The following is a 22,239-nucleotide window of genomic DNA, read 5'->3' on the forward strand; positions in this document are numbered from 1 at the left end:
TTCTTCACGCGCCTGTCTGTCTCGATGCCTGTCAGGATGCGTGCTCCACGCGCGTATCGCCTGCAAATGCATCCTGTATCAGAATAAAAAAATATGATTATGTGATTTTGAAAAATAACTGTGTGCGGTTTCCTAACTTGGAACAATTTATAAACTTTTAGTGTTCGTCTCAATAATTTGCAACAATTTGAATATTCCCCAATTGATCTAATATTAAAGTATCATTAGACTACTCTAAATTAAAAATCACTTAAGAAAAGAGAAGTGAATTCTGCAAAATACCTTTCGCATGTTTAATTCGGTGGTCATAATACTGTGTGCGGTTCCATAGCTGACATTGGCAGCCACTGACAGCTCCTGTACAGTCATTCTGCAGTCCACTTTCGGTTTCTCTTCAATTGACGTCACGGCTGACGGTCCGATTGTTCACTTCCGTCCACGACCTGCATCATTTTCAAGGGACTGCCGGCCATCAGAAAAGAGTCTATGCCCCTTGAAAACTAGTGCACGGCAAACGCAGTTTTTCTCCTCGTGTCAGCTTTAGTACCCTATACGTTTCGGGTGATGTTTTTCCTATTTCTTTACAAAATTTGATATTTGAACGATTTCCAAACGTTCTTGTGGCGACATATTTAAATTCATCGCATGCGTGAATGTCATAGAGCAGACGTTGTTTATTTTAAAATGCAACGACCTATTGACGTCATATTTTCAGAAGACGTCGCGCAAACGTCGTCAAACAGAATCGGGGAAGTTTTAAGAATTTCTGCAGCTGATATTTATTTTAGCAGCATACGTACGACAAAGCGTCACCTGGGCCGGTAGCTCGTTACTATGGTTGCATTATATCATGTTGTTTCGTACTATGCTGTGTCAGGCTATTTTAATCAAGGCAGTCAATAAAAAAAGGTTTACTCTTTTACATGGAACCAATTTTAAAATGATGAAAGAAGTATGAACTAATTATGGGACAAGTCGACGTAATTAATGATCATCCCTCGCAAACCATGTTCTAGCTAATAAAACGTTCATGTTGAGTGAATGATTATAAGCGTGGGTAATCTCATCATAAAGTCCCTTTACATGAAACGCACGGGACATGCAGCGTAGCGTGCTCTTTAATCTAGCTGTCTTCCATTCACACAGACAGAAACACACTGTTTTAAGAATACTACTCATTTATTATTTTTAAAATGAACATGTACAAAATGTTTTCAAATAAAACATTTCAGTAACATATTAGTAGGAAATTACACAGTATTATAATTATCATAGGATGTCACACATATGTCGTTAAACAATCAGTAATTACATCTTCATACATACATAATAAGTTTATGGTCGTTATAGACAACCACATGGCAATACTTATAATTCTTATCACATAATGCAAACTGTTCAATATATACTTGAATATTATCCAACCAAAAATCATATTGAATTCCGATGGAATCAATTTATACATAAGCTTAAATACACCCGTATTAAATACATTAATATGTAATAAATGCCGTTCATTAAATTGGACTAAAGAATAGAAACAAAAATATAAAATATGTACATGAGTAGTTTTAACACGAAGCTCCATGAACAATTCATAAGAAAATCGCACAAACAAAATGATAGAAATCATAATTGTACTTGTATGGTGTCCAAAAGAATTCATAAACGTATGATAAGAAAATCACGCCAATATCATTATGTGTTATGTTAAATATAAAAAATACCAGTGATGTTGATATCCAAATATGCCGAGTAGTATTGTATTGGTTTCGATTAAGCGAACGTATTTTTATTAGAAATAAAATCATTAAATATTAACGAGTTAACAATTTCAAAGATTTAGATTCCAACGCTTATCGGAGAAATGCACAAATGAGTCCTCTTAAATGAAGGGATACGTTTTCATATTTCGTTGAGACTCGATGTCATGCTGTCGTTTAAAAGTGCATCATGTTTTGACCCTGTTGCACACCATTGAAACCTAAGCTTTAATTGTACAGATATGTTTCGTGCTTAAGCAATATACACAATTTTAAAACGTCCGGTTAGTTCACTAATGGCAGTTTTTATCAATTGCTTATTTTGCCTTTAAGTGCAATGTTCTAAGTCGAACAATTTCGTGACGTTTTGCTTTCTTACGGGGACTGACCTTTCCCGAAAGCCTATCAATGCTTGTGATCTCAACATCCACATTCCAAATTCTTTGCAATTCACGAACAGCAGAGTTTACATCGTCGACGGTAGATCCAATGACGTCGCAATTGGAAAAACAGACATCCCTCATGGCGACATTGTCCATACCAGTGTAATTTGCTTCCGGAATGTTTTCATTTGAAACCATCTTCATTAGCATATGCATGCTAGATATTGTAACGTTTTCAAATTTATAATTCTTCACAGAACACTTGCTCACGAATCCTTCAAGGTGTCTGTCTAAGCAAATAAAGCGAAACCCTATAAGATCAACCATTTGCGCACTTGACAATATGTACATAAATGAGGTTAACCTTTTACTTGGTATATATTCAAACCATAATCGCTTGAGTGAAGGAAATATTGAACTAAGATTTGTAACAGAACCAAGTATGCTTTGTGGTTTGTTTCGACCAAAAATTCGTATCTCTTCTAATTTATTATAAATGCATTGTCCCATTCGTATAGAACGATCCACTTGCATTGTCTGCAAGTTGGTACACAAGGTCATATCAATCTGAATTATCCCTACGATTATTGAATTAACTAAACTAAGTGATTTTAGTTTACTAGAAAAACACCCACCTTCAAACGACAACTTCATCTTTCTCTCTGTTTTCTCTATGAACTCGGGTTCGAACATTACTTCAAATGTCTTGAGGAAAGAAGGGTTAACGGTGAGGAATTTCAAGCGGCTGTTCCGAATAACTATTGTGGATGGATGTACACGGCCACCAAGATAAAGGTTCGTATCAGAAGAGAACTGAACTTCGTCAAGTATTAAAGACTGTAGTTTCCGACAATGTGAGAGATCGAGGGGCGGATCGAAGGTAACGTTCATTAAACAGAGTTCTTCTAGACTACTCGAGAACAAGGACCCGCGATCAAATGACACCTTCATGGGCTTTATCTCTTGATTCAACATTGACGTACATATAATATGAAATGCATCTACCAAAGACGGATTGATGGTGACGTGGGCCAGGCAGTTGTTATGAATTATTATCTTGGATAGATTTGTGAAACCGCTGAGATCCAGATTCTTATCTACAGGGAACAAAAAGGTATCAATATACAATTGCTTTAGATTCTGACATTGTAGGAGGTCAAGGGGAGCCTCCATAATGACGTTCCCTAAGCTGAGTATCTGAAGACTGCTTGAAAACTGTCTCATCCCATCAAATGACACTTTCAATGGCGGTATCTCCTCTATCAATCTTAGCATGATGTTTGCCGAGAACGTATCGAGGCAAGACGTGTTTATGGTGATGTGTGCCAGGTGACTCTTCTGAATTGTTATTTTGGAGAGGGATTTATGACTACTGAGATCTAGATGCACATTTTCGGTGAATTGAACGCTGTCAATATGCAATTCTTGTAGATTCTGACAGTTTAAGAGGTCAAGGGGGGCGTCCATGATAACGTTTGCAAGGCTGAGCTTTTGAAGACAGCTAGAGAACTGTTTCCCGCTGTCAAATGACACTTTCATGGGCGAATTATCCTGTTTTAACTCTAGCTCCGTGGAAATCCAACAGTTTGTTAAGGAAGACGGGTCAATAATGAGGCCAGGAAGTTGGCTGTTTATTATGAATACATCATGAAGATGTATACATTGTGAAAGGTCGACATTTGGGCATTGAAGTATTGAATCAATAACCAACAGGCATTTGAGACTCTTTGAATACCTTATTGGCAGCAATTCCTGACACTCATTATGGTTTATGAATGCTATCAATTCTAGGTCATCGTATCTTCTTTGCAATAAAGCATGATCTAGTTTTAACTTTGAGTATTTTCCAAAATGTGCGTGTTTTAAAAAGAGCAGAGGAACATCAATACCACTATTGCGGCATTCTTCATACGCCATTTGAACACAAGACTGGTAGTCTATTAGTTCAGTGACGAGAAAAATACAACCTCTAAGAAACTTTCTTTCCACAGCTTGGTATATATCGAAACACCTGCAACCCTGTTTGTAGTTCATGACACACAAGAAGGACAAAATATCAGGTGATATTTTGATCCCAATCTTCTGTTCAAACATTTGCCATTCTTTACCTTCCATGGAAAGAGAAGATAAATATACACATGCTAGCATTTCCTTGTAAGTTTGATGCAAGAAACAATACATAATACTTTTTGAACTAAGTATTCCTGTGTTTATTGCCGAAAGAAGTCCAGATCCAAGGAGAACATCGATTTCCTCCAAGGAAAGATATGTCTCCATTTCGTTTTCGCTTATAACATCTTTAGTGTCGTTGATTAAACAATTAAATGCAAGTTGTCCTATATGAATAATAAAATTTGCCAATTTATTGTATATTAAATTCTGATCATTAAAGCATATAGGAAGGGAATTCTTCATGTTATTCCCCATCGCATACAATTGATTCAATTTTCGGATTGCTTCTTCGTCTGTGACTTTCACGTTTTGCAACATCATTTCAATAATGTAGGCAAATATGTGCGACCTAGTCTTACCAAGGTTTGTCGGTGTTTTAGAAAACTTAGTACTTTCTGTAGTACCGTCGTTATCTCGTGCGTCCGTTGAAGTACTCTCGGTCCGATACATAGTGGCATTGCGCCTGTCGTGATAGACACATAGCAACTGCAGGGAAAACATGGGATTAAGAAGCAGTGTATCTACATATTGATTCTTCACGGCTGATAGAAAATCTTCAATATCATATAGAGTGCCAAAATGTCGATTTAAACACTCATTTGCATGACTAACAAGTTTTCGGGACGCAGTTTCGTCCATTAATTCTATCTGTACATTTTGATATGAACGCTTACTGGGAAGTGTAATGTTTGCAAGCTTCCATGTGCGCATAGTTAAGACGACAGTATATTTCCTATTTGCTGGTAAGGGATTGATAGAAGAAAGAACTGATTCGTCTAGACCGTCTAAGAAAATCAAACCTTTTTCTTTTGACAACATTTCATCGAACGTCGGATTAGTTTTTTGCAAACCGGTATGAACTAATTTTGCATGTGAAAAAATTATATCTTCCATATTATCGTAGTTAATACCTTGACCTGGAATATAGAACAAGTAAGTAAATTGTTTTAGATACTCGGTATCGCGTGGAAAGTTGTATGCTGTTTTAAATTTTGATATCAACTCAACATTTTCATTTTGTTCTGCGCACCACAAAACAACTAAATACTTACAAAATGATGTTTTTCCAACACCTGCGTCTGCAGTTATGACAACGATTTGTTTGGAATCAAACAACATGTCTAAAGTTTTTATAGCTTTTGTGGAATATCCGTGTCCTTCATTCACTTTGTTTATTGTACTTGGTTTGATTTTCACTATCTTAGGTGGCACATAGAAGTCCTCGAATTTCGCATCATCAAGCTCGAAGAAAGGGCCAAGTGTTAACGTAGAGTTGTTTTCCCGATGGTATTTGATAAGGCTCTTTTTTAGGTCTGAAATTTGCAACAATTTTGTGCAATAGACAGTGAAAGTGTTATGTTTTCACTCGATGAAACTAATAGTGACAAAACAATTCTGGCTAAAATTATAAACACATGATAACAAACAGTACCGCATATCGTTAAAAGTACGAACTTTCAGAATATTTACGTTTTGGCACTGAACTTTTAAAATAAACAATGAGGAGTTGGAACGTAGATTGGTCAGTTAGTCATAATTTTATATGACCCTATTTGTCTAACATTGTGTTCAACTATCGGTAAATCAGCTTCTGATTTAAGCCTCTCGTGTGTCTACGGTCTTAACCGTCAACGCTCATCAGCTTCGCACAGCTTTTTTGAACCGGTTTAAACATTTTAGTGTGATCTGTTGGTATGAGTTTTCATACTAACTGACATATGTTTAATGTATCTATAACATCTATGATATATTTTATTTGGGGATAAATTTGATCTGTGCAATGACAAGATGAACTGTAGTTCTTAAATATCAAACAAATATGTTTACACTCATTCTATGCACAATTTCTCGGGGATAATCCTACGAAAACGTTAATTGTTTGGACAGCTGAGACGTCGATCGTTGTTACATCGAATTTTCTTACATGTGACCGCATATAAGCCTCATTAAATCAATCAATCATCATCATCATCATCGTCATCGTCATCGTCATTGTCATCATCATCGTCATCGTCATCGTCGTCGTCGTCGTCGTCGTCGTTGTCGTCGTCTTCATCATCATCATCACCATCATTATCATCATCATCATCTGCTGCTACTGTTGCTAGCACCATCATCATCATCATCATCATCATCATCATCGTTTATGTACTTGCAGAGGCATTCCAAAGATGTTGCGTTCATCGAAATATACTATACACATAAACCTCAGAATGCGAATAAAAAGGATGGTAAATATTGTATTGTTAAACTTGGAATAAGATACACTTTGATGCGACCTTATATTTTAGTAATTGGTATAGACATATACTCACCTAATATAAAATCTTCCATGTCGATGCCGTTTGCTTCTCTCACGCCTTGCCTCGATATGTCTTTGATTTTATTTTCAAGGATACCAATTTGATTACGAATGTCGTCAAGCGCTTCATGATCAGAAGAAGAACTCAGCCTTTTTAAACAGTTCACTTGGTCTTCCATGGCCGCAATATATTCTGCCTGCTCGATCTTTAAATCGTCATTCTCAAGCTTTAAAATACAGTAATTGATTTGTTGGTATTCATAATACTTAGACCTATATTAATACAGATTGGTATAAATGTTTTAAAAGAGCTACATAATTGGATCTGTAGGAATCCTTATTATATAAACAGAAATTATTTGTCATAGAATAGATAATTAACAAAGATATTAATTTTCTTTATTCATACATTTGGATGTACCATGCGAGATTTTATTTTAAGAATTGTTTAATAACTTTAAAATATACACGTTCATAGCATAAGATGTTCAAGATCTTAAAAACGGTATGATATGCTTAAACTTATTAAGTTAATCCTAATGTGAAATGTATAATAGATTGTATGAAAAAAAATATACTCATGATTCTTCCTGATCAAAATTTTATTGCAGAAACAATAGTAATTAATTTCTTTTTATAAGTATACACAAAACAACAAATGCCTTAAAAACTGAATATTAAGACTTGGCCAATAGTTGGGCAAACGGTTGCCTGATGTGAATAATTATAAATTTGTGTAGAGGACTGCTACAATGGTTAACACATATTGTATCTACGATCTTGCACCTAACAAATAATTCAAGATGATGTGCATACTCAAAAAGGCAATATATAGAGGAACAAACTTGAAGAAGATGTGAGTGAATGGTATGCATAAACTAGCAATCACTCGCGGGGACATTGTTTAGTTTGAACGAGAAGAGATAAGGCGCTCAATGCAAATTCGAACCAAGAATAAGCGAAGAACAAAGACAGATGACCTACTTTTAGGAACATCATAATTGGTAATCTTTTATATTACCTTTAATAAATGCACACTGTACATGGCGTCTGTCACAGTTGTTGACTGACGTTCAGATATTTATCTTATTAGTTATACGTTTTATTTTAGCTCGTTTTGGAAGACAGCTGAATGACCCTCGGTTAAGTGTCTTTAATGGAAACAAGTGCTGGAGATCGAACACACAACCTCTCGGGTAAGAGGCGGACACCTAAACACCTTAACAGTGATATGAACCGAGCACATTTTTTTAAAAGAACGCAATATATCATGGCCATAAATTAAATGCATATGCAACCGTGTCATTAAAAATGTTTTCGTCTGCTTATACTTGTAAGCTTTAATTATAACTTTAACTCATTTCTTTACACAAATGAACATTTTTGCTTATTACGGACTCAAACCAAATAAACGTGGATGAAAACTTAAATAATACATAGAGAACGTCAATTTCAAATGAAAGGTTGCTCACAAATGCTTGACCATCACGAGCCATCACAATGTCCTTAATTATACAATATGTTCTAAACAAACCATCAAACCTTACCTGTTCTAGCTGGTCAATCGCATTTTGTGCATTAGGACAGGTGCTGTTGAACGTTGGGTCACGGAATAAGGCTTTCAGATCAGAGAACCAGTTCTTGAGGTCGGCATCAGTTACATCTAAACCCGGTGCATGGCGAAGTCTCTTCCCCACTTCGCGCACCTGAATTTAGAAGTTTGAATGTTTTAGTCCAATGGTAAACGAATGATATTTATGAAAACAATTAATAAACAATTTCATGGCATTATTCGTAAAAGTGTTATTCATTTTTTGTCATCAGTCAATTGAAATAAATGCTTTATGTTTAGTAATTTCGCAAAAACCTTTAATATATGTTAAGAAAGTTGTTAATGACTACCTTTACGCAAATGTTCTGTAAATTGGACAAATCAGCAGTAAAGTATTGTTGGATCTCTTCACAGTTTATGAAGACGCTGATGATCCCGTTCAAATCAGTGTCGTCCTCATTGTCTATATCTGCGTAGCCATCTGGTGGCATAAAGCACTTGGCAATATCCCAGGCGTTGACACACCATTTTCGTGTATCGGTATTCTTCCAAGATGGATTACCAAACCTGTGTGTATGTTCTATAGCATTTCGAAGTGTATCGCAAATGTTTTTCAAGCATGGTCTATAAAGGATTAATTGTTTAGTATTTGGGTCATGATGGAATTTGCACCTTCCAGAGTTGCAGACTTTATTTCTGGGATTACAATGTACGATTTCTTGTGTACTGCAGCTTTGGCAAATAACTCCTATATCTAATCTTTTGATGATCTTTTCCCTGAATGTATAACGATAGTTGTTGCATTTCACTATGAGACATGGACGGAAATCACGCCCATTGTGAAAGCGGCACTTTCCTGCATTACAGATGGTGTTTGTAGGGTCACACGGTATAGCCTCAACAATTGAACAATTTCCACAAAGGTCAGGAAATAATTTTTGCAATGCTGTTTTTAACTCTTCTACTCGAATCGAGTCACAGACCTGACACGCGAACGGAGCTAGTCTAAGTTTAACTATGTTGACTGCCATATATCCTTTAAGCCAGTTTCTGATTCCTGGTGTATCTAAGTGTTTCTTGTAATCGTCCATGGTGTCAAATGTTTGTGCCACTTAGGTTTCCTGCGGTCTTTATTCTGTTCGAAGCAGAACTATTTTGAGGAAAACAAAAACGGTTCATGGTGAATATATAAAGTTATATGAAAAACATAATCGGTTGATATTATTGCATATTGGGCCATTTATATTATGTTATTACATTCAGTCGAAGGAGATCATTAGGAAGCACCACTGCAAACTACTAAACAACAAATTGCCGGATTAGATTTGCTTTATCATGTACGTTTGTAACTACTATACAGTATTTTCAAATCATGGTTAGCACCTTACGTTATACATCATCGTCATCATCATCATCATCATCATCATCATCATCATCATCATCATCATCATCATCATCTGATTATTATTATTATGTTATAATTATAATTATTATGATAATTATTATTATTATTATTATTATTATTATTATTATTATTATTATTATTATTATTATTATTATTATTATTATTGTTATTATTATTATTTATTATTATTATTATTATTATTATTATTATTAAAATTATTATCATTATTAACATATTATCATTAAAATTATATCATTATATTTTTTATTATTACTCTTATTATTAGTAGTAGTAGTTGTAGTGGTAGTAGTAGTAGTAGTAGTAGAAGTAGTAGTAGTAGTAGTAGAAGTAGTAGTAGTAGTAGTAGTAGTAGTAGTAAAAGTAGTAGTAGTAGTAGAAGTAGTAGTAGTAGTAGTAGTAGTAGTAGTAGTAGTAGTAGTAGTAGTAGTAGTAGTAGTAGTAGTAGTAGAAGTAATAGTAGTAGCAGCAGTAGTAAAAGTAGTCGTAGTAGTCGTAGTAGTCGTCGTCGTCGTAGTCGTCGTCGTCGTCGTCGTCGTAGTAGTAGTAGTAGTAGTAGCAGCAGCAGCAGCAGCAGCAGCAGCAGCAGCAGCAGCAGCAGCAGCAGTAGTAGTAGTAGTAGTAGTAGTAGTAGTAGTAGTAGTAGTAGTAGTAGTAGTAGGAATTAATTACAAGTCGGGTCATAATTTCAAGGATATTGAGTTTAATATTTGGAACATGCATAACTTATAGAAAATATAAATAATGTTAAAATATTGGCCATCCAAAACGGCCTCAAAAGCTCATGAGGATCATGAAAATATATAGTTGTTGTACTACTGTGGTCCGAATTAATGAATTGTTTTGTTATACGTAATGACTACTTAGTTGTTAAAAGTGAACCAATTAAAAAATCATACAAATATTCCTTGAAAACAAGATTTCTTGCTGCCTTGGCAACCATAAAATATATTTTATGGAAATTTCAATGTTTATTGCGCGTGTTCCTACTATATCTGAAATTAACAAATTGCATTTACTATCGGTAGGTCAATGACAACGCAAATTCAAGGTAAAAATAACAAGATGCCACAACATTTGAGACTTTCTGTTCTATTTCCAGTATTTGATACAAGTGACTTTTAATTGCACCCAATATGGGATGATATAATTCCAAAGTTAACATTCTTTTACATCAGCTTACTTTTGTTGGAATTGTTAAGATAACTTAGTAAATTACTTGTATTACAGTAAGAGTCAGGACACTCGCAAGATATATCAACTATAGTCGCCAAATCAAATATGGACACCACGTTGCATGAATTACAAGGGCTAATTATAGGCCACACATGGGTTTGGTTGGCCTTGAATAGTGTAAATGGTTGCGAACATGTGTAGTATTTGGAAAATCAAAAGCCCCTTTGTGAGAAGCACATGTGTTTATGGCTCTGACTGGGCATACTGGTCAGGCGATGAGTAGTCTACATAAGAGCTGCGCACGGGTACATTTGTATCTAAATGGGCTTTTTGGTTGAAAATATGGTCTTTAAGTCTCAATTAGCTCATATGGGTTTATTTTGCTCTGAGTGGGCTATTTGGTTGCCAAGATATGAATTAGTTAGCCCTGAGTATACTTAACTAGAGCTTTAAAGGGTTTGGGTGGGCACTGAATGGGCTTTACGGTTGCCGCCCTGTGCTATTTCGCACTTTATGGTACAAGGTGGACTTGTGATATATCTTTAGATTAAAAAAATGTTATCTTTATATCTTATATGTCTTCTGTTCTCCATCGTGTGCTTCTTATTATGTTCCTGGTGTGCTTCTTAAGAAATTTTCAAATGCCTACCATAACTCTTGTTTTGTTCGTTTCGTTGTTACTTGTTTCAAAGTTTTTCACACATATTGCCTCTCTGTAACTAGTAGAACCGAGAGATTAAGAGAAAAAAACGTTTCTATAACAAATTCATTTGTATGTTAAAACTCTAGCCGAGAAGATGCATTTCATATTTTTTCAACTACACCTGCTTACGAAAAACCTTTAATGTGCATGCAACTTGAATACATTTTGTTCAAACCGTCCCTTTTATGTCTATCTTACTAGATATGAAAGCTATCGTATTTAGTTAGCATGTGTATAGGCTAACCTTAACCGTCACTTAAAGGTTACAAATTATGTGAATGATCACAGGCATTGCTTCAGCAGGTAAACAGGAAGATAATTTCACCTTTGACAGATGAAGTGGATTTGTGTCCTGATTTATAGAATTGAATATCATTGCGTTTAGTATGCTTAACTTCCTAAATAAAAATTTGAGAATCTTACTTTGCTAGTTAAAGATGGTTAAACTAAGATTATTTTAGTAACCAAATCATTTCTGGTGATTTAACTCATCTAAATGGATACAAAAGTGTGTTTGCATGGCAAAACACAACAAAAAATATTAGCTATATTCCCAAAACATCCAGAGGTATTAATAATAGATCAAAGGTTGTATCTACATATTTCAATTTCGGTAAGTTGTAAAGGGTTCATCTGATTTAAAGTGAATGGTAAAAAGCAGATCTGATAAAGGTTAGTTTACAAAAAAAACATCGTTGTGCAACTAAAATAGTTTAATGGTACATTTCTGAACATATTTTATTTCATTGCGGTAGCAAAAAGAATAAACTTACCTCGTCATGCAGTTTTCCGCTTAATAAAACAAGTAATCCAAAATGATATACAATTGTTAACCGCGTCAAGCGTCAAGCGCACCAGCCAGCTATTATTGTATCTCTATGGTAGTGACAAATACACCCGGGCTTGATGATTATATAATCGGTAGTTTGCATGGCTCGTTTAACAAATATCTGGTTTCGTTAGACATGTCACATGATGTTTACATAATCATAAAAACGAGATAGTTTTTATTGTCTGGTTTTTAGAAAACATTTTCGGTTTTTTTCTAGGACAGAAAAAGGTTCAAATAGACGACGTTCATCCTTGACACAGATAAAGACCACGCTTTGATATAATGAAAGTTATATTCCAGACTCAATTTCTTTAATTCAAACTTCTACAGCAATATTTAAAAAAAACATTTGATGTCATCTCATTACAACAGGTTTCATAAGGTAAACGATATTCTTTTTCTGCTAACATCCCGATCAAAAGTAAAGGTTAATTAATACTTTCTTTCTTACTTTAATGAAACTTTTTAAACGCGTTTCCCTATAGTTTTCTTTGTATTATTATTCATCTAAGTCTAATAATATGTTCTTGTTATATTGTAAACATCATGACATACAAGTTAAACATACAAACACAAACAAATCACATAAAAAGAACAAATGGGTTGGCTACAAGTTAGTATCAGCCCTTCCCATGCGCCAGTGTTACGTCTATGTCGTTTGCATTTACGAATAAACGAAGTAAATCTTTAAAATACAGGTCCATTTTTTGAGTATGGAAAATGATAATTGGTTGCCACCAAACCAAAATAAAACATTTACACATTAAACTAATATCCTAGTCCTATAACGTTAATTTGTCATCATTTGTGTTGTTTATTTTTCTCTTTGAAATAATAGTTTTGATGAACTGAACGGAGATAGAGACTTTCGATAAAACAATAGGAGTCGAACTTACTATATTACACATTTAAAGAATAGTTTCAAGTTTAAATTGATTTAGTTTTAAAGTCTATAATATACAAAGCAAAATGTGTACTTAGGGACTAAGTACATTGAACCACCGAAGGTGGATATATTATTGTAGTTGGTATTGTATTTAGGTTAATTTAGGACCACTTCATCATGCGTTTAACGATAAAGAAGAGTTTTATATTTCAATTTGAATTTAACTCCTGAAATGATGATTCAGATTTCGACTAATCTTTCTAAATCATTGTTTTGTTGCCATTTTTCAAAATTTAGATTGTCACAAACACATGATATAAGGTATTAGCTTTGTCGAGCAATATATTTAAAGGGATATCATTAGAGAATAATAACCCAAGCTTTTCAATAACATGTCCCATTTTCGACAGACACAATTTTTTCTTCTTTAAACTTATTTATTTTCTTTGCGCGGGTGTGTGGTTTATACCCTCTAAGAAACCGGAGTTCTAGGAAAAAACCCATTTTTCCGCTTGGTTACCACTAACCAGACATACATGCGTCAATGATCGGACTCTGGTTTTCTACCCAGTCACACGTTACACAGTTTAATGACGAGCTTGAGCTACGGAAGTTAATAGGTTTCTATTTTGGTCAGGTTTCTATTTTGGTCAGAGCTGCGAAAACAAAATTAAGCTGAAAGGTAATTGCTTGTTTATTTATCGGAAAAACCCAGTCTGTTTTATCATATGCTTTTGTGTTTTGGTTGAAAAGGCCGTTTTAATAAATTCACCTTTAACAGTAAATTATTTTATACAAATACAAGTTTTCCAAATTGGAAATCTATACACACAATATTAATATTCTGCATATTGTCGTCCCGGTATATCTGAAAACTACTATTGAATATCACGACAACGTTTCGATAGGGTTAAGGTTGACCATAAATCGTCATCCCATATCTTAAAATCTTAAGGAATCGAAATAGAACGTATGTTATCATTGATAACCTTTGTTAATTGTTTTGCATGTTTGCCTGTGGTGATTTTAAACAATATGTTGAAAGATAATAGTTTTGAAGTTGTTAACTATTTCAGTGGTACAATTTATACAGTACTTCACGAAAATGGTTAAAACATACTTTTTTTATACGTGTCAGTTTATGGAATATGATTTATGTGTTTATTTTAAAGCCTTTAATATAAAGTTTTCTTTAGTCAGTTCTCATTTCAAAAGTATGCCTCGACTTTATACTTCTGTTTACCAACCATGTAATCGAATTTTCTGCTTTTGTTCATGTTTAAATTTCTGTGTTCTTCTTTTAAAGATGCACACTTGCTAACAAATAATACGTAAAACAAATGTTTTAATTTACCAAAAAGGATAAATTAATGTCGAAAACAATGATACTTATAAAGGATACGGAGTTTAATTTGAAAGAAAGGTGCAAAAAACACGGTATTTCTATCTTATGACACGATAGAAGACCACAGTAAATATTTAAGCACTCACCAACCATTTATTATTTTTGCGTTTCAGCTCTCAAATACACGGTTACAAATTTGTTATCAGTAATTATTATTCTCCATAAACGCATAATTTATTAAGAAGGTCAAGGTTTATCTCTCAAAAATTATGTTTGTTATACAATGTCATGTGTATGTATTGAATTATATAAGAGTATCACTTTAAAGGTGTCAAAACATGTTTAGAAGCATTCATTAGTCATTGTGTGACGTCAATTTTAAATGTGTGTAAACTTAATGTTACAATGTTTCCAATTCAGCTCCTAAAGAGCATATATTTTAATATATCTATATAACCCTGTTATAAACCTAAAACTTATCAAATAGTCCACAAGAAAACCACAACCGCCCCAAAGACTGTTGATATTTCTTTGTTTGTGTTAAACAAGTTGTGAAATAGACTCTATAATGACAGACAATCAGGTAAATTTGATTGTGGTGGAAGATTCCGTTTGACATTCCGTGTAAAAAATTGAGACACGCCTCAAAAGGCTGTACGTCTTATTTCTATTTTTGTTTAGTGTATATGAATTTAGTTATGCCATTTCGATAAAGCACGGCTCAATGTATATTTCTATAAAATGAAATCTTTTAAAACACGATAAACGGTATGATTACAAAATACGATTAAAAATACTACGCTTCATGACGTCAGAGAATAGTTCCGCATGTGAAATGTACAAGCTGCGAGTTGTACGTCTCTTTTTCCAAAACAAAGAAATTAAAAATATATGCAAGAACAATATATTAATCAAGAGTTTCCGATCCGGCTGAAATAAATCCGACCTTCGGGCACGCTGCGTAGCCCCTATAACTCTGCAAGCATCGTAAGCGGAAATGATTGTTGCGTATATTCTTTAAAGAGTCACTCTGACAGATTAACAGTTTTGAACTTTATTAGAAAAAGTCTCATAATCACCCCATTTTGGCTTTACTGCATTCAATTTGATCATTTAAGATAACTCAAAATAGAACAGTACTCAAATGTTTGGAAAACTGACAAAAAATTTATTTTTTCTTTAAGGGTTAGTAACGCCTTAAGTCGTAAAACATGAACTTTCGAACGTAGATATAAAGGCGGCGATCTGCTTCTTTGCCAGCAATCTTAAATAAATAGTTTTCATATATCAATGCCTTAATACGGCTAATTCCAAGACACAACAAGTAAAGATGTCAAAACTGTCAATCTGTGAGAGTGCAGCTTTACATCATGTAAAATTATGTCTTTTCGGCCACATACCAGCTGGTATTGACAACTTTATGCTCGTTTGTAATAGGAAACACTGTGTTTCCTGATTATTTGACCACCTATTGTCAATTCTCTATACATGTATATAATGAAGTCGATTCAATGACTTAGTACCTTACATTTTTAAAATTGAAAATCGTTCAATAGTTCGTATTTTCAGCGATGCATGTTTCTTTATCATTGCAGTTATATTCATTTTGAAACACGTTTTTTGGCTGTTTGTTTAATTTGTTTTCCGTTTATTGATGATGGGCCAAAGTTTTTTATAACCAATAAATTAATTCATTTAATAAGACTTTCAGTTTTTTCAGAAGAATGTGTGTTTAGATATTGTGCACAATTAAAACGTCAAAATGTGAATATTATGGCAAAACATCAACAGGTAAAGCAATCAATACCTAGGCTATCTGAGCTACTGGTATGAACTTTATACAATTATACTTAACATACATACATATACATAATTTCATGAATTTCTTTAATTAACTTATAAAACAAACTTACGTAATTTTCTTCTTTGTACAATATTTTACATTTAAGTCCTTAAATTCGCTATCCTTCAGATCACCCTTTTAAGTTAGCGCACGACTTGATATTGATATTGAATAATGTCCTGGATATGATAGATAACGTTCTTTTGCAAACTTGCAACACTCCACCCGCTTATCAGCTATTCGAGCTTGTTTAATGCCCGGGATTTCATGTGACGATCTCCTGCACAATTTTATCATTCAGTGTTATATTGATCAACACTTGCACTACATCAACTTAGCCAATTTAATACAACTTTGATAATTTGTACACAGGCCATGTTTTGCCTGTTTGCACATTTATATGATTTTTATGCGACTATTGGTGTCAAGTATGCTGTAAGTAAGCTTTAGTTGCTGCTTAATAACTAATACAATTTAGTATAAGCCCCAGCCACGCCAACCTAGTATGTACTAGAGTATTTCTGGTAAATCGGTTTTACCGTTTTTCGATAATTTCATCGATCCAGTGTTGTGCATCTAAACTTCAATTCGTGAATGATATCATGCAGTATTTGTTTCGATAAGCCATTACTTTGACATTTGACTTACACTTTTGTCATTTGATGAGAGATTTTATATATTCCAGGTATTCTTGTTAGTTATTTGTGGAGTTTGTGACGTCATTCACATATGATGATCATGTGACAATATCATGTGATTGTCTAATACCGTAGTAAATGGTATTTGAAAGCGTTATGTATACATGCAATATACTTTAGAAAAGTAGTACATAACATTTTTAGTAGATTGATAGTAATTTGTGATTTTTGTGATACATTTAAACACTTAGGCCAGTTAAGGTAAGTAGTAATACTTTAGCAAGTAATTTCATTTATAGTTATTCTATTAGCTGCATAACCAAATAACGTATTTACAGTACTTGTAGATACTATCCAACCTCATTAAAACCGCTTCAATAGTTGCATTTACACCAACATATATCAAATGCCGCGTACTTTAATGTACTTTAATTAAATCTCCGTATACACAAAAGTATAATTTATTATCCTGTTCTCTAAAGGATCCCTGATCACATTACAAAAGTGTGATGCACATGCCAAATGAATGGCGTATTTATTTTATATGAATCAGATGTGGACAATTGCCTTACAGAAAAAAGGAAAAAATCCCAGGTAAGATTTCGTAATTTCAATCAAAGACCAAAAAAAGGACAAGAGCAATCAAACTAACTGTAAATGCAGAGGGAAATGATTTTGAAAAGCCTTGAATATTGCAATATATCATTGAATTAGAAATGTACACCTGTATGCACTCAACTATCAATATCATTACATGTTGTACTGACGGTGTATTACAACAGTTGATTAATGTAAACAAACAGGTTTTCACAATCTTTTTTCAAATTATTAGCACTTTAAACGAGTAATAATTGTGTTGAATAATTAAGATATAAAGATGTACTTATGACAAAGGGATAAATTAAAAGTTAAATACCTTCAAGAGAGCGTTATACATGCATGTGAAATATCACTTTTACAAAACCAAAATCTAATTGAAATCATGTAAAATACTAGAATCTGCAATCCAAATTATTTGAAATGCAAAATAGAAAATAAATTGCAAGTTCTTAGCATTTTAGGCAAAATATGGTACTCATAAAATTCAAGACCAGAAAATCAGTTAGTCTCTTTCACAAGTGTCATTTCACACAACACTTGTTCATCGTGACGGGTATATCCTGGTTTGGTCCCCGCTTCCTTGAATATCATCCTTGGCATTTCATATATCCATCCAAGTACCAACATCATCAAAAGCCAATATCCTGTTCATTCTAACGTGCTGGCTTCCTTTAACAATTACAGTATGTTACATTCTTCAATGTAGAATAGATCCTTTAACATGTAACTCCAGTCTTAATGTTATGTTTGTGTATTGGTTATCTTGCTATCTGCTGTTTTTAATACTACAGTTTTGTTTGCAACTGTGACAGATGATCTGCAGTCCGCACAAAATTTAGTTTAGCTAGTCCATAATCTAATGAAAATCACACTTAATCAAGTTTGACGCCATTGTAATCGTCTGGCCTTTACTTCAGACCTTTATTAAGGTCATATAATAGATCTTATATTTTATGAGAATAAGACCAAGCCGGGCGTGGTTCGTTTGATTATCTAGTCTGCACAAATCGCAAAACGGCCGCTTAGATCTCCAAGGAGCATCGCTCCTTATGCTTTCTCTTGCCCTGCGCTTGTTGGAAAGCAATTTGAGTTTAATGTTTTAAATATAACCAAAATATGCCTTTGTAAATTGTGACTCGATGTGAATTTGAAATGGATATATTGACAGGATAGTCACAAAAAATATACCAAAACGTTGGATTTTATTACAGTAATGTGATTTGCTAAATTGTGTTATTATACAAGCTACCACAATGAGGATATTGCAATTAAACATAAGAACAATAGTTTTAAAATAGTCTTTTAACAAAGTGTAAGCTTGGCTACAATACAATCACACCTGTGCGGTGAACTTTTGGTGAACACTAGTTTATCGGATTATGTGTTCTTTTCAATTAACAATGGATAACTGTAAATGCTACTAGCGTATAATGCTCCCAAATGCCAGCTAAGCGTAAAGGCAAAAAAAAGCGGAACCTTTCTTCGCCGGACAATACCAACTCGCAGCCGGAAAAAAGGACCCTGCCTGGTGTCCCGTCCCAACACGATCAGCCTGTTACATATCATATCATGGCAACACCCGGTCCGCAGCAGTATGTTCAACCTATGAACATGTCCAACATGAGCAATATGAACGCTTATCAAACCCCGACGGGTGCCTTCTACACACCAGCTACGCTACCCCCGTCCCCCCAGTATTGTCAACCACATGACGCGTTTCAGCAACAAATCCTAGACAAACTAAATTCAATGGATAAACGTCTTGTGAGACTTGATGTCATTGAGAAGCAGCTGTCGGATGTTTCATCCAAACTTTCTGAAATGGACCGCCGTGTCGTGTCTCTTGAAACAGCTTCCCACGATGTCAATAAACGATTAATCGAGCTGGAAGCGACACGTGCATTTGAATCAAGTGTTAATGACGATATAGCCAAAAAGCAATCTGCCATTGATAACACCCTAAAGGCCGAACGAGATAAAATTGCTAGACTTGAAAAGGACCTGGCAAAAGTTAACTCGGTGCAGGAGGACATTACTGACTTGAAGTCCCGTTCAATGCGAAACAATTTGTTATTTTTCGGTTTTCCTGAGAAAAGTTCACCTGATGATCGGAAAAACGAGGATTGCTCAAAAATTCTTTATAACCATTTCCGCGATGTTCTTAAAATTGAAAATCCCCAGGACTCAATCAAATTCGAGCGGGTACATCGCATTGGAAGATATGAGCCTTCAAAGAAACGCCCGATCGTAGCAATGTTTAATCATTTTCCAGACAAGTTGCTAATTAAGCAGAAATTCCAGGAACATGCCGAGCCACCGACGACTGATGGCCATGGATCCCAGGACACAAACAGAATCCGGTGTAGTGAGCAGTTAGTAATACTTTAAAACTGATGTCCCGTTACAAATCATGTGACTACGATAATAATGTAGCGGACTTTTTCATAGATGCGAATGATTTTATTTCACCATATTTATGCACTATATTTAATTATATATATGACAATTGTGTTTACCCTAAATCTTGGTCTAAGGGAGCTATTGTCCCAATATTCAAGAAGGGGGATAAATTGGATCCTGCTAATTACAGAGTTATTACATTAGTTAATGTTACTTCTAAAATATTTTCTTTAATTTTGAGGAATAGAATAAATAGTTGGTGCGAACTGAACAATAAGTTTAGTGATTGCCAGTTTGGTTTTCGTGATAAGCATTCTACAAATGATGCCATTTTTCTTTTACACGCTATTATCCAAAATGTATTAAACAACAAGTCAAAGCTTTGGTGTGTATTTATTGATTACCAGAGAGCCTTTGATACGATAAATGGAGATGCGTTATGGATCAAGTTAATTCAAACAGGAATTAGCTGTAAAATGACCAACATGATCAACTATATTTATAATGACGTACAGTCATGTGTTAAACTATGCTCTGCTGGCGAGTTGGAATTTTCCCAATTTTTCGACGTAACAGTCGGTCTGAAACAAGGAGAACCTCTTTCTCCTCTTTTATTCATATTGTTTATAAATGATATCTTTGAGAATTTAAATTTTCAAGCATTTACTACTAAGGATTTAGAACTTTTATCAATGTATATGATTTTATTCGCTGATGATATTGTTTTATTTACCACAGATCCAGCAAGTTTACAAGCCGAGATGGATGCTATTTACCATTATTCTGTTAAATGGGGTTTAAAAATCAATGTAAATAAAACTAAAATTTGTGTTTTTGAAAAACGGAAGCAAGCTAGAAATGTACAATTCTATATTAACAATGAATTGGTAAATATAGTAGATAACTTTACTTATTTAGGTGTTAACTTTCATTATACAGGCAATATGTCACATGCAGTAAAAATGCTAAATGATCAAGCTCTAAAGGCCTACCATAGTCTCTTGTCGTTGTTTGACAAAGTTCATCTCGATGTTAAAACCAAATTGTCTTTGTTTGACGCTATGGTTGTTCCAATTTTACTGTACGGTTCAGAGGTATGGGGGTTATATAACTTTAAGGAAGTTGACAAGCTACACATTAGATTTCTTAAGTATATTTTAGGTGTAAAGCAACAAACCCCTAACACTGCTGTATATGGTGAGCTTGGCAGATTTCCTTTATCCATTTTATACAAGGAACGATCTGTTAAATTTTGGTTAAAAGTAAAGAAAAATGTTAATTCACCAATACATATGGTATATAATGATTTGAATGCTAATATAAATAATTCTTCTTGGGCAAAGAGAATAAATTCCATTATTGATCATCTTGGTTTTATGGATATAAGACTTAACTTCGATGTAAACATCAATTATATTCCATCACTTAAATGTAGAATTCGTGATCAGTTTATTCAAGAATGGGATGCTTCTATAAATAGTATGCCAAAACTTTCATTGTATTGTAAACTTAAAGAATTTTTTTTTTTTGAAAATTATCTTGTACAAATTAAAAATGATAGGCTAAGAAAATATATGACGTGTTTTAGATTATCAGCACATAATCTTGAAATTGAAACTGGTAGATATATTGGTACTGCCAGAGCTGACAGAAAGTGTAAATGTTGTTCTTCAAATATGATAGAAGACGAGTATCATTTTATGTTATGTTGTACACTATACAATAGATTGAGACAAACTTACTTAGGCAACACCTCCTGGCCTTCTATAAATATGTTAAAATCTGTTTTACTAAACAAATCAACTAGTAAGTTACTTAATACTGTAAGATTTATCAAATTTGCAATGGAATTAAGAAAATCTACCCTGGAACCTTAACTGTTTCTAAAATTTACTGAAATAATTAAGTATAAATCAAGTATTATTATTATGTTTTCTGTTTGTTTGTTTTTGTTTTTTTGTCTTTATTGTATTATGATCTGTACTGTACTACTGAATTTTTGTGTGTTTCTATTTGTGTATATTATCACCATGACTATGTGTTTAATGGCCATAGGCATTTGTTTGCCGATCTTTGCCAATAAACTTTGAACTTTGAACTTTGTAAAAATGTTTTTCAGTGAATACAACTCTCTGAAAAGGTTGACGAATATCATATTAGGAGTAGTAGCGTCAGCGGGCTTGAAATGATCATATTATTAAGATGATTATCTTAGTACCTA

At 33.9% G+C, this 22,239-nt stretch overlaps 1 protein-coding gene across 4 annotated transcripts; it reads right to left on the reverse strand.

Annotated features, from left to right (window-relative positions):
* Positions 1 to 1,078: 1,078 nt before the first annotated feature.
* Positions 1,079 to 16,499, reverse strand: LOC128204126 (uncharacterized). Of its 4 annotated transcripts, XM_052905491.1 has the most exons (6): positions 12,248 to 12,375; positions 8,523 to 9,322; positions 8,168 to 8,326; positions 6,634 to 6,847; positions 5,371 to 5,631; positions 1,079 to 5,235 (listed from the first exon to the last, which is right to left on the reverse strand). In XM_052905491.1, the coding sequence occupies exons 2-6, from the start codon at positions 9,261 to 9,263 to the stop codon at positions 2,081 to 2,083; spliced, it is 4,530 nt and encodes a 1,509-aa protein (XP_052761451.1). In that variant the 5' UTR covers positions 9,264 to 9,322; positions 12,248 to 12,375; the 3' UTR covers positions 1,079 to 2,080. The 4 variants fall into 4 exon arrangements, with proteins under 4 accessions (XP_052761451.1, XP_052761449.1, XP_052761448.1 ...); XM_052905489.1 differs by lacking the exon at positions 12,248 to 12,375 and adding an exon at positions 16,451 to 16,499 and having other exon boundaries at positions 1,082 to 5,631; XM_052905488.1 differs by having other exon boundaries at positions 1,082 to 5,631.
* Between the last annotated feature and the right edge of the window lie 5,740 nt (positions 16,500 to 22,239).

Source organism: Mya arenaria, chromosome 10, assembly GCF_026914265.1.
Source record: "Mya arenaria isolate MELC-2E11 chromosome 10, ASM2691426v1".
Lineage (NCBI taxonomy): Eukaryota > Metazoa > Mollusca > Bivalvia > Myida > Myidae > Mya > Mya arenaria.